The sequence below is a fragment of the Urocitellus parryii genome, chromosome 6, assembly GCF_045843805.1.
Source record: "Urocitellus parryii isolate mUroPar1 chromosome 6, mUroPar1.hap1, whole genome shotgun sequence".
Classification (NCBI taxonomy): Eukaryota; Metazoa; Chordata; class Mammalia; order Rodentia; family Sciuridae; genus Urocitellus; species Urocitellus parryii.
Genome location: NC_135536.1, coordinates 140,031,312 through 140,045,410, shown reverse-complemented (window position 1 = coordinate 140,045,410; position 14,099 = coordinate 140,031,312). Strand labels below are relative to the sequence as shown.

The 14,099-nt window shown below is 34.3% G+C and overlaps 1 protein-coding gene across 1 annotated transcript in view; it reads right to left on the bottom strand.

The window, feature by feature from the left end:
* Positions 1 to 14,099, bottom strand: part of Chd2 (chromodomain helicase DNA binding protein 2) — a 121,839-nt gene that overhangs the window by 85,278 nt on the left and 22,462 nt on the right. The window contains exons 3-6 of the mRNA XM_077800220.1: positions 13,281 to 13,512; positions 8,658 to 8,744; positions 6,957 to 7,018; positions 580 to 687 (exon numbers count right to left, since the gene is read on the bottom strand). Coding sequence (XP_077656346.1) covers positions 580 to 687; positions 6,957 to 7,018; positions 8,658 to 8,744; positions 13,281 to 13,512 — 489 coding nt within the window. The remainder of the gene's footprint in view (positions 1 to 579; positions 688 to 6,956; positions 7,019 to 8,657; positions 8,745 to 13,280; positions 13,513 to 14,099) is intronic.

Here is a 14,099-nt window from a genome sequence, read left to right as displayed (position 1 = left end):
CTTAGCAATACAACAAAAATGTAAATTTTCCTGGGGACTGTCTACCTTCCTTTTCCTATCAACATTACCTGAAATTGCCACCATCTTTCTGACAAAATGTTACTAAAATTTACTGCCATCTCAGGCTATCCTCATCTTCAAACAATTAGATTTTCTGCTTAGTATTATATATAAATTATATGAACAGGACATTAACAATCAAGTATGTTATAAGTCAGCTAAACTGTATTTCAAACTTAAGAGTTAATTGTCCCACAGAGAACTTGTACCTTGGCCAGACAAGCAGGAAATTTTTTGTAAGTGGAAGATACCCTCATAAGTAGGCTATCATGGAGAAACAAAAAAATCCACTGTTGGAACCATAAACTACAAAAACACCCACAATTAATATAAGCAACCCAGTCATTTAAGCACTTGCTGAGGATACAAGCTAGCACAAAGTGAACAACAGACATTTAGAATTCAGAACTGCAACTTGTCCTATCTATTTAAGGCTCTCATTCCTGCAAGACATCATCCTTCCCGATGTATTGCAAATTGAGCTCGTCCAGAAGCAGAGGTCTAAAACCAACTGTATACCTTCTGGAGACAGGTCTTCTGGCTTTCACTTTTTTTTGTTCTTGTTCACTCTCTGCACTGGTGCCTTGATCCTGTTCATCTTCTGAGGGCTCCCGTTTCCATTTATCTCTGCAATAAAAGCAAAACAAAATAATTTTTTTCTAAAATAATTATTCCACAATCTGACAAAATAAATTCAATACAATTATCTAAAAGGCAGAACATGCATATTTGAGATATCATGCTAAAAGAGATTTATTTTAGCTCTATTTAAATTTTGGTTGTGATCCTTCCTAGCTACATATCTATTCCTATTTCATCTCAAATAAACAAACAATGGAAACTATGAGTGTATTTTTCAATTTGTTTTGGGAGAAAATGTTAAATTTCTCATTTTTTTTTATTTACTACTATATTATGACAAGAATTAAAACATAATACATACTAGAACAATGGTTCCCAAATTTTAGCATGCATCAGGAACACCTAAAAGGTTTGTTAAAAAAGATTTCTGGGCCCTGGAAAGTTTCCTATTCAGGAGGTCTCAAGTAAGGCCTAAAATTTTGAATTTTAACAAATTCACATATAATACTGGGTATAAATTTGAGAACCTTTATATTAAATATTTAAGGAAGGTCCCTGAAATTATTTTCCAATGATAAACCTACTTAACTAATCTGTCAGCTCAAGATATAGTTTTTAATTATTATTAGATAAGGTAAATATTCTTTTGCCCCTTTAGAACTTAGAAGGCTTAAAAGCCATAACCTATTGGTATCCTTGGACCCAAAACAGTTTTAGTTTACTTAAGGACCAAACTAGATACTACAAAGACCTTGCTCATTTTCTCACCTGTAAGGAGTAAAGAACACGTAACAACTACTGGGTGTTAAATAACCTAGGGAAAAAAAAAAACTTAAAGGCAACGCTTCTCTATAAACAAAACAATTACCACTGTTCCTCTGGGTCCCTTTATAGATAGTGTGGTCACACTAAAGTTATCTGTTACAAAATTGAAAAGTCAGGGGATAGGATTCTGGCTCAGAGAGAGAGTGCTCACCTTGCATGCATGAGGCACTGGGTTCGATCCTCAGCACCACATAAAGATAAAATAAAGATTTTGTGTCTACCTATAACTAAAAAAATAAATATTAAAAAAAAAAAAACCTGAAACGTCAAACCAATATTCTTCACAGGAGAATAGGTCAAAGTAATAGTGAAAGCTTGTTCCAAGGGGGGTTAATCTGCAGATTCCTGAGACCCTTTCCAAAAGCTGCACAAGTTAACCTATACCTGAATCAGGTGAAGCCTAAGAGGGCAAGGGGAATTCAAGCCTTCCATGAAAAGGCAATGGAGCTCTTTTATGTATATTATTCAAATTCTACTAGTACTGTGTGCTTTCATATCTATTTCCCTAGAGTTGTTCACTCCTTGTACAGCACATATTTTTGTCCACCTTTGTACCAGAGCTTAGTACAAAGCCTGGCAAATGGAAGATGTTCTTCTGTGAAGTAAAAAAATTGATTAATGAATGAGCCATATAAATCTATCATTCATACAGGTAAAGTACTTTTGAGAACAGGCTGATAAGACAGTAAGGTTTTTAGTTATTGGCTAATACTCAATATCTAAATATCATATATCTAAAACAAAGACTTCCTTCTATCTAACCACACTTAGATTACCTGTCTTATCCTGCTACCCTAGAGCCAAGTACAATAAACATCTGCATAAGAATCCAAGGATAGAAAGTGATTGCCAGAAAGAAAGGAAGGAAGATGTCCCCTACAACTGGGAGAATAGCACATGGGGGCCTAGTTTCCTTTGAATCAGTTTACCCCTCAGAATCTCACACAAAATGAAAAGGAGTGGTTTCACAGGAACATATTTGAAAAGACATGAACAATTACAACCTAAGATGAGAAAAATCCAAAGTTGTTGTGGTTTAGATGTGAAGTATATCCCAAAAGCTCATATGTAAGACAATGAAAGAAGGTTTAGAGGGAAAATGATGGGGTTTATGAGAACTTTAATCCAATCAGTGAGTTAATCCCATAATGGGATTAACTGGATGGAAACTGAAGTCAGGAAGGGTGTGGCTGGAGGAGGTGGATGGGGTATGCCTTTGGGGTATATATTTCGTATCTGGTTGAGTGGAGTCTCTCTGCTTTCTGATCATCATGTGGGCTGCATCTCTCTGCCACACTAGTCCACCATGATTATTCTGCCTCATCTCAAGCCCTAAGGAATGAAGCCTACTGTCTATGGACTGCAAATTCTAAAACCATGAGTGCTTAAATAAACTTTTCCTCCTATACAATTGTTCTGGTTGGGTCTTTTAGTCAAAACTGAAAAAAAGCTGACTGAAAAAAAAACAAAAAGTCTAGTATTATTTTGAATTTACATGTCTCCTCCAGGAATTGGCAACCTAAACCAGGGCCATCAGTGAAGTCCCCTTCTATAAGTATAGGAAACTAAAATGGCAGCAAGCCCTGAGCAAATATATGCTGAAGCTAGAGTTTTCCAGTTAATTATAAATTTATTAATAACCAAGAGAATTTGGAACTTTTTAATAAGAAAATTTTTAAAAAAGAAAAAAAAATTTAGTAAATCAACTACTCTAAAGCCTTCCTCCCAGAGAAAACAAATTGCTTGGCCACAAAGCAAACCCCTAGCTCCACTACTCTCAATCATAACCCAGAGAAGACCAAAAAATAAGGAAAAATTAAAGTCAGTCTTACACATTTCAGGAGGATCTGGACCACTGGAGGTTTAAAAGGCCTGAATGAATGTGTACGTGTATTTGAAACTGGATGAATTATCTCAAGTTTTAATATTCAAGAACAAGAAAGAATGTATCAGCAACATCACATCACTCTGTAGAAGAAGTGAGGTGAAAAAGAGTGATTATCACTTATTGAAAGATTACTCTATAACCTACAGTCTATAGGGCTCTCCAGCACATGAACTGCTGTCCACTTACCTACACTGTTGGCTTCCTATAAAATGCAAATTTTATAAAGAAATCCCACTAATCCATATGCTGTAAGTCCACCTACAGTAAAGAGTAATCTAAGATATGATCTCATGAGTGCAAAATGTTTAATATATCAAAAGAAACTAAATTATCATATCCAGTTTAAGAGGAAATCAATGTAATTTTTCCCAAAATCTTAGGAATTGATGAGGAAAAACACAAAGATTTAGCCAAATGAGACCCTCAAGATAATAAAAACAAATAAGAAGTCTAAATGTAGGTTAATGAGTAAAGTTAACTCTCCTTTTCTGGGAAAAAGTGTTTAGGAGGGCACAATCCTGAGACAGGCGAATCAAATCTAAGCAACTGTGAAATAAGTAATGAGCAAAAGCCACTTTCAATAGTATGGGTCCGAACTGTAGACAAGAGTTGCAAAAGCTCACCCCATTAAACATTTGTAAGAGCCTAGAGAAGAGAATTCCCTTCTCCTTTACTTTATAAGGCAGATCTGAAAAGAAGAAAGTAAATGATTTAACTTATTTAATTTTTAGTGATTTCCCCAAGAAAGAATACCTTTCATAAACAATTCCAATCTGGAGTTAACAAGAATTCTCTTCCATTGTGTCACAGGTTTGTGACAGATTCCCAATTCAAAACACTGGAAAGGAATACAAAACTATGATCCCATGAGAAAAACTTTTCATAGTTATGACTAAAATTTTCACATTCTACTTGGGTTTTGGAACCACTGCAGAATATCATTAAACACTATTAGACCATAATGTCAGCAGACATGGTATACAACACTACTCAAATGTTGACAATATTTACAGGTATTGCATTAAAAAAATAATTTAAAGATTTAAATTAGCATAAGTGGGTTAAAGAAAATCCAAAGTTTAGTTTATGTATATGACTCTAAGTCAGCAGGTAAATAACTTACTGGAACCAGGTAAGGACTGCAAGAAGGGTAAAGTAGAGAACTCATAGCCACTCACTAATATATGCATCAGCTTTGAAAGATATTTCTCAAAAGAAGCCAAAAATACATATTCCTATTCACAGGACCCCCAATAGTCAACATTGCTGATACAAAAAATGTTTTTTAAATATTGTGCAGGCCCATAGTGCTAAGTAAACTCAAGTAAGATTAAAAATTGCTTATACATTATAACTATGGGAGTTAGTCTCTTCTTAGTTCCCAAAAGAACATATACTCGTTTAAGACTGCATTCTTCAAAAATATCAATGCCATAAAAGCAGAGAGAGGCTATAAAATGCTCCAGATAAAAGAAACCTGACATCTAAATATATAGCATCTGATGCTAGATGAATCATGTAGTGGTGGTAGAAAAATGGATTGACTGAAAAAACTGGAAAATAAATTAGACATTTCAATAATGTTTAAATCTATTTAAGTTGAAACTATTTTTTCCTGAAGAAATACTTAGGGGTGGGGGCTGAGGATTTAGCTCAGTTTGTAGAGTGAGTGCTTGCCTCACATGCACAGGCCCTGGTTCAATCCTAGTACCACCAAAAAAATAAAAAGAAAGAAAAGAAATACTTAGGGGTAAAAGGCCATGAAGTATTAAGACTTTAGTCTCAAATGGTTCAGAAAAAAAACTATGTGTATGTCCACATAAATACATATAAAAAGAACACTTACAACAAAAAAGCAAATGAGTAGATGATCACTTGTTTAGATCATCAGAGGGTGCCTGCTAATACAAGCTGCATACCTTCCCCACAATTTGGTCAAAGTGCACATTTCAGGGGAAAAAAAAAAAAATCACCAAAAAACCATATATCAGTCAACAGAAAACATAATCTCCCAAGTAGATTGTAGGACAGAGGTAGGAAAAAAGCCTTCTAAATAAAATGTCAAAAACTCTTAGGTCTTAGGTCTGCTTACAATTGCTATTTCTCCAACTTAAGTAGATACTTAAAACAAAAATGGATATTGGATGTACTCTAGCAGGACAATATTAAACACTTGACTTTTCTGCAAAGTACTATAATAATCTATATTAAATGTCACAAAATCTTAGCACAGTTTCTAATAACTCTTGGGTAGGCCAAATTAGTATAACTATTTTAGAAGGACAACTTTTTAAATTAATATTAATCTTTAATAATAATACATTTTAAAGTAATTAAAAATTACTAATACTTTAGAATCAGATAGTATGTAACTGGAACTCCTATAAGAAGCCATAGATAATAAACACAAGAATCCCGAAACTGGGAGCTGGGGTTTCGGCTCAGGGGTACAGCACTCACCTAGCACATGCAAGGCGCTGGGCTCAATCCCCAGCACCACATAAAAATAAATAAATAAAGTAAAGGTATTGTGTGCAACTACAATCCCCAAACTGGTCTACAAAGTTTTGAATATCTAAATCTTTCTGAGTTGATATACAGAATTCATATAATTGAAGGAACTGTACCTTCTCCAAAAAAAGATTTTAAAAATTATTTCTCAAAAATCAAATAATTTTCAGAGAAATCTTTTAAATTAAAAAATAATGAGTCACGCACGGTGGCACATGCCTGTAATCACAGTGGATCAAGAGACTGAGGCAGGAGGATCACAAGTTCAAAGCCAGCCTCAGAAAAAGAGAGGCACTAAGCAACTCAGTGAGACCCTGTCTGTAAATAAAATACAAAATAGAGCTGGGATGTGCCTCAGTGGTTGAGTGCTCCTGAATTCAATCCCCAGTACTCAGAAAAAAAAAAAGTAGTAATAATAATAATAATAATAATAATAAACAACACATAACCTATGTTACAAAGTAATTTTCATGGAGCCCAAGAATTAAAATTTTCTGGTCTATAAACTACAATGTTAAAAATTATATGGGGCTGGGGTCGTGGCTCAGTGGTAGAGTGGTTGCCTCACATGAGTGAGAGACTGGGTTCAAATCTCAGCACCACACATAAATAAATAAAATAAAGATCCATCAACACTAAAAAATATTTTTTAAAAAATGATATGAGAACAATAGTATATAATTTCATACCAAAATGAGTGCCCAACCAATATAACTCTGCCATGCCAACATAAAGGACAAATGATAAAAGAAAAAAAAATGGCAAGTTTAAATTTGTTCCTTGTTTAATTAACTATAATGTATATTTTAATAAAAATTTAAGTTGAGCTACACCAGACGGAAGAAGTTGGAATTTGCCCCCAAGAAACAGCCCAAGCACATGTGGAACCCTTCCATGTGTTAAACTAAGAAGTCCTAGCTTCAAATGCTTCTACTGCTGAAAAAAAGCAGGACAATAGTAACCCAAGCTCATAAGAGAAACAAAGGAAGATTCAGACCTGGGACAGACGGAAGACACAATGAATGCTTCCTAGAAATGCTGACATGTTTATAACTACCAGATTTAGTAATTTCCCCCATGAAAGACTTACTGTTTTTTCAGCTGCCTCTGGCCTCTTCTTTTTGGGCTCCCACTCTCAGACCCGCTACTTGCCTTCAGTGTGTGAGGGGGGAAAAACGATTACAGACTTTAATGCACAATTCGTTGGGATAACGCTACCTCCTGGTTCTACAATCTATTCAATATAGCATTATTAAATATGAGATTTTAGACAGAAGGAAATCTATGCACTTGTTTGATGGATCTCACTCTTCTTTTGCTTTGAAAATTAATGTCTCTCTGTTAATTACTGAGTTATGTCTAAAGCCAAAAAGTATTTCTCAGCTTGACTTCCAGAATAACAATATCTAATAAAATTTTCCGCAGTGCAATGATGTAAATGTTCTATGTCTGTAATGTCAATATGGTAGTCAACCGCATGTAACTACTGGGCACTTGAAATGAGGCTATTGTAACTAAAGAAAAAAATTTAAATTTATTTATTTCTAATTAATATAAGATTTAAAAACCACATGTGGCAACCCTATTGGATAGGGCAGATCCGAAATATCAATGAAAATACCACATTTAGTCAGTGTGCCTTAAAGCCTCTGACTGCTGATCTATTCATTTTTGACTTATTATAAAAGCAAGTTAAATCATGAGCCAAAAGTGCTTTGCTAATAGGCCAAGACAAGTTTATAGTCATAGACATTTGAACAGCTTTTTTCCCCAAACATTAAGCAAAATGGCTAAGTATTCCTGTTAATCTTATGTCCTACTGAGATAAAGAAAAAGATTTACCAAACTATGTGATTGGTTTAAGTGTGGCTCAGTAACCTAGTGATAGACACTACGAAAAAGGAAAGCAAAAACAAACCAGTTCAGAGGTCACTCAAAATCAAACATCACAAATATAATGTAGATATGTTAGGGTGAATTAGATTTTTAAAGTACATTTGCAAAAAAAAAACCACACTCAACTCACTAACCTTTGACTATCAATATTATAACTTTCAGAAGAATGTTAAATAGCTAAGAATATCAAAGTCCTCCTAAGAAGGCAGAAAGGGGGCATTTTATTGAGACAAGAGTATCTCTTCAGAATCTAGTCTATCAATCTAATATAAAGATAAGAATCCACAAAAATATCACACAATCTGAGAATGGTAAAAGAAGTCTGATTCTATACACAAACAACTCCAGTACATAATACCAGTTTCAAAAAGCACCAATCTATTCAATCTCTCATAATTAGATCAGAGAGTGAATATATTGGAAACTAGTTTTATCTCACACTAAAAACGATCAAGAAAACTAAATTTACAGAAATTGGATAAAATACATTACTTAAGAACTCTCCCCTTTCCTTTCTCAGCAATAAGTCCAAAACTCTTTCCATTGTTCTTTGTTCATCAGTTCAACCAAATCTACATCTAGAAGCAAGAGGTTTAAAAAAAAAAAATCTTGCTGCAATCAATTTCACTATGAGAAAATTAACTTAAAAAAATTTGAGGTCTGTTTTGTGTAACACTCTAATATTCTACTGAAACATTAACTATTATATTTTGGGTAAGTTTCTTGTATTTAACTTCTTGCCTTATTATTTCTGGCCACAGAAACCTCACATTAAAGTCAATTAACTCCCATGCCTGAAGTTCAGTCTTATTAATAGTAACACATTCCACAGTCACAAAGGATAAAATAAGAAATTTAAATGTATGTATCCCCTTAAAACAATTTTTGTTCTTACCTCTTCCTTAATATTAAATCGTGATGGTTCTTGTCTGCTTCGGTTTGATCGCCTAACCCCATAAACATCAGGATATTCTTCCCACATCTGTAAAATTAATAGGCCATGGATGAATTTTTTTTCTTGATCTCCATTTACTATTTAAATCACAGGAACATTTATTTAAATTCAAAAGAATTCACATAATTAAATACCAAAAGAGTTGTGTGGCTAATTTTGTTTATGATACAACAAAGCTCCATCTTTAAAAAGAAGAGGCATAATAATGCTAGGACACAAAGTTTAAAATTCCCTTCATTACTTAATAAAGGCTGGTAAGTTATAGGACACACTGTTTACTCATTGTTGAAATACAAACTTAAAAAAAAGAGTTAAATAATATGGTTAGGCAAAATAGCAATTTCACTAAAGACAAAGTATGTACTGATGAATTTTAAATTCCCCAATTCTTTTTTTTTTTTGTACTGCGATTAAACCCAGGGGCACTTAACTACTAGGCCACATCCCCAGCCCTTTTTTGTGTTTTATCTTGAGACAGGGCCTCATTAAGTTGCTAAGAGTCTCATTAAGTTGCCAAGGCTAGCTTTTAACTTTCAATCTTCCTTGCCTCAGCCTCCTGAGCCACTAAGATATTACAGGGATGTGACACCAAGTCCAACTTAATTCCCTAATTTCTGAGATTCAACTTCTACTACAAAACTACAACTCAGAAATTCAAGTCTAATTAAGTAAGAATCAGGGTATTTACATATTTTTTAAGTTCCTCAGGTTGTGTATTTCTCAGATACATGTTAGAAATTCTAAGAACACTGCTATCCTTTTATTCTAGGAACACCTATTTTTATTCTCAAACCATAATTAGTCCTTTGCTTTTATGACTTGGACTTTTAGTAAAATCCTCACCAGTGCTTTAAAAAACTTAAGGAACTAATTAGGAGCTGGAATTGTGGCTCAGTGGTAGAGCCTAGCATGTGTGAGGCACTGGGTTCAATTCTCAGCACCACATATAAATAAATAAAATAAAGGTCAATTGACAACTAAAAGATATTTTTTTAAAAAAAATAAGGGACTAATTAAAGAGATACTAAAATTTTACTCTCCGTCCCCAGAGATAACTAATATATTCTGTTATTTTAAAACAAAATCTCATAAGCAAAAGGGATTCCATGGACTGTGGAATGCTGACACACACACAAAAAGTCTAATAGTAGCTAAACATGTAAAAAAAAATGCTTAAAAGCAAAAATTAGAAAAGTAGGTTTGTTATCAAAACAGAAATGACAGGCAATGTCACAAAAACATTTGGAAATGAGAGCCACTGTCTTGAGACTGGTAAAATATTTTCACTTGAAAGCATGGAAACTGGATTCTAAAACAGAAAACTGATAAAAGCTGATCTAAAAAAATACCATATTACCATGCCAAAGAAAGACATTATTAACAATGACTTAAAAAATAGGAAAATAAAGAAAACAAAGCCTAAAACAAATTAATTAATTTAAAAAAATAAGGCCAAAAATAGGCATCTTAGAACTATAATCTAACATAATCATGCAATTTAGTATTCTTAGATTCTCTAATTATCTTAGAATAACCATCTTGGAGTTAAAAGACAAAAAGCCCAACCAGAATGAATTAGGAACAATCAAGTGGTTGGAAAAACAGGTGCAAGAGGCAAGTAAACGCAAAACAAGCCAGACAAATATGACAGAGAAAGGAAAAAAGAAAGTGCTTCACTGTAGTGTGTCTGCAACCCCAACTCCTTTTGGGACCTCTACTAGAACTTTGAAATTATTTACATGAATCAACACAAATTTTTATGGAACTTTTATTAACGAGGATGGCTAAATTGTATTTAAATTTAACTACATCAATCAGTTTTATTACTTTAGTAAATTAGCCAGGTATTCTGTTCAACTATTGCAACTTTATCACGGAATATACCATAATGCTTATATCCTAAAATCATCTTGTGATCATATTTGTCCTTTTGAGGACCAATGATATCTAATTCAACTCTTCCATGAAAAAGCTACCCTCGGAGTTATCACTACTGAATAATCCTACATAAATAACAGAACTTTTTTCCTGTTGGGGGAAGGTGAGGGATGTCACCTTATGAAAAGAACGTACACAAAAAGCAAGCCTTCTATTAAGTTCTCATTTTAGAGTTACCATTATTAAAGGCACAATACAGTCATTCTGACTGCTACTAGGTCCACTTACAACCACTACCACCACCCACCACTGTGCTTGGGATTGAACCCAGGGCCTTGCACATGCTAAGTATATGAATTCAATCTTGGCAATGCCTTCTCTCATTTCTTGGTTATTAAAGAAAGTAAATAAGATCTTAGAAATAGCAGTTGTGAATCCCAGAGAGTCAACCAAGATTTCAGTAAAACTTTAAACTTACAAGTCATGATTTCTACAGTTTCCTTTTACTTCTACATGTAAAGAGCTCCTACTATAAGAAAGATAATTTTTTTTTAAAATAGAGAGTGAGAGAGGGGAAAGAGAGAGAGAGAGAGAGAGAGAGAGAGAGAGAGAGAGAGAATTTTTGATATTTATTTTTAAGTTCTCGGTGGACACAACATCTTTGTTTGTATGTGGTGCTGAGCATCGAACCCGGGCCACACGCATGCCAGGCGAGCGCGCTACCCGCTTGAGCCACATCCCCAGCCCAAGAAAGATAATTATACCTAGACTTCTGTGTTCATATTTCATTCAACAATGTATTGGAACAAATACATAATAACAAATCCCATCAATATTACAACTGTAATGCACCAATAAAAAAATGTGGAAAAAAAAAAATCATTGGAGTTTTCTGAAAAGAACACCTGGTATAGATGTACAGGGTAAACCAGGCTCAGAAATTAGGCTCTAAGCATCACTGAGCAAGACCTTCTGACACATGCCGGATGGCAAATTTCTGATGATACTCAGTAAACAATTTCTAAGTAACACTTCTATTTGACCTTTTTGAAAAAAAAAAAAAAAAGGGCCACTTAAACTGTATTTTTAAAAAGTATACCACACACGGAGCAAGCAACACTTGAGTGTCTGAAAGGGGCTTCGCTGACAATTATTATTAGTAAGGACATCTTTCATTTTCCTATTAGACTGCCATGAGGATTCTCCAACCTAACAAGCTCCTAAAGGTCGACATACCATTAAGCAACAATTATGCTGGGAAGAGAAAATCTGAACTAACACAGTTGATTCTAAATCTGGCTTAAGAGTTAAAAGTGTTTTTTTTTTTTTTTTTAAAGAGAGAGTGAGAGACAGAGAGAGAGAGAGAATTTTTTTTAATCTTTATTTTTTAGTTTTCGGCGGGCACAACATCTTTGTTTGTATGTGGTGCTGAGGATCGAACCCGGGCCGCACGCATGCCAGGCGAGCGCGCCACCACTAGAGCCACATCCCCAGCCCAGTGGTTTTGTTTTTTAAGTTGTTTGTTGAACTTGCAGGTAATATAAACCTACTTGTAATTATTATGAAAATCTGAGTGTGCAAAACAGATTTATATCTTCGAGTATAGCTTAAATAAAAAATGATTTGGCATAAAACCTTTGATTTCATTAAGGTTCTTTTTCTCCCATTACTGAGAATTGAACATGCTATATTTCTAAATTTTTAAAAGCAATAGTCTGGAAGAGAGTAAGGAAAGGTACTAGGAAATGAGATTAATCAAATTATACATGAACATGACATAATGAATCCCACTACTATGGATAATTGTAATGTGAAAAATTTTAAAAAGGCAATAGTCTTTGGGAGCTGGCAGTGTTGAATTACACTGGTGGATTGCTTGCCTAGCACGTGTAAGGCCCTGGGTTCAATCCCCAATACCATGGGTGGAGTAGGAGGTGGAGAGTGATTTTTTTTTTTTTTTAACTTTCAGTGACCGAGTTAAGATTCTCTCAAAATTATATTTTAAAAATTATATTCTGAGTTTGGGGTTGTGTCTCAGAGGTAGAGCGCTCGCCTAACATTTGTGAGGCAATGGGTTCGATCCTCAGCACCACACAAAAATAAAATAAAGGTATTGTATCCATCTACAACTAAAAAAAAAAAAAAGTTACAATCTGATGATTAAACCAAGTAATTAGTTTTTTCCAACAAAAGAAATGCATTCTAAAAAGTTTGACCATCAATAAGAAAATGTTACATGACTCAAATTTTTTGCCCTTTTGCATTCTTTACTAGAAGATTCTTTTCTGTTTCTTTTTTTTCTATAACAAGTATTTCTCTTCCATTGCTGTGCTATCAAAAACTGTCTTTATTCTTGGATCATGATTATCTTTCATTGAGCTTTACAATTGCACTCCACAATCAAAAGGAGAATTACTATTAACTATTAGTGGTGTTCTCTGATACTAGCATAGCATAACATTTTTTAACTATTTTTTTAAGTTAAAGACCAAAACTACAAAAATTTGACTTTTGCCCTATACTTGGATAGTTTATATTACTAAATATTTTTCTTAAAGCTCTGTTAACTGAATCAGTTGGTAAATCAGAAAGGCATTGCAAATATAGAAAAGGTGGCTAAAACTCATAGGTCTGGGGGCTGGTTCTATCTAGCAGCACGTCAACACTGTACAACAAAGAAGATACCTTCTTCACATCAGCTATCCGTTCCTTCTTGGATGCTGGCTTCTCTTTGGCTTCTGGAAGAACTGGTTGGGATTTGGAACCTGCAGATTCACTCTCAGATTCTGACTGACTCTCAGAAGATTCAGAACTGCTGTTCGACTCGCTCCCATGTCCACCTCCTGGATCACTGCCCTGCTCACTTTCCGACTGGCTGCCTGAATCTGAACCTGAAGCTTCTTCAGAGGCTGAATGACTTGATTCAAAAAGGGAGAGAAGAGAGGCAGACACAGAGATTTAAGAACTGCCACATAAATCTATATTTTTAAAAATTCACATGATAAAATATCAGCAGATAGTAAGTTTAGTAACATAAGAGCAAAATCCTCAAATTCATTTTTAAATGCTTATAACACAAACAATGTTATTGATATTATTCAACAATCCCAACAGCTACTTCAAGTGCTTCAATGATGCTGTGTAATTCAGCTGATCTTAGATAGACTAGTTCTTTAACAAAGACCCAAAGGTGAGCCAAGCACAATGACACATACTCATAATAGTAGATGCTCAGAAGGCGGAGGGAGGAAGATACAAATTTGAGATCAGCCCGGGCAACTTAGTGAGACCCTGTCTCAAAAATACAGAAAGGGCTGAGGATGTAGCTCAGTAGTAGAACAAAGTGGTCTTGGGTTTAATCCCTAGTATCAAAAAAATAAAAATAAGAAGGACCTGAAGTTTGATACTGCTCCCTTTTTTTATTATTATTAGTTGTTCAAAACATTACATAGCTCTTGACATATTTCATACGTTTGATTCAAGTGGGTTATGATCTCCCATTTT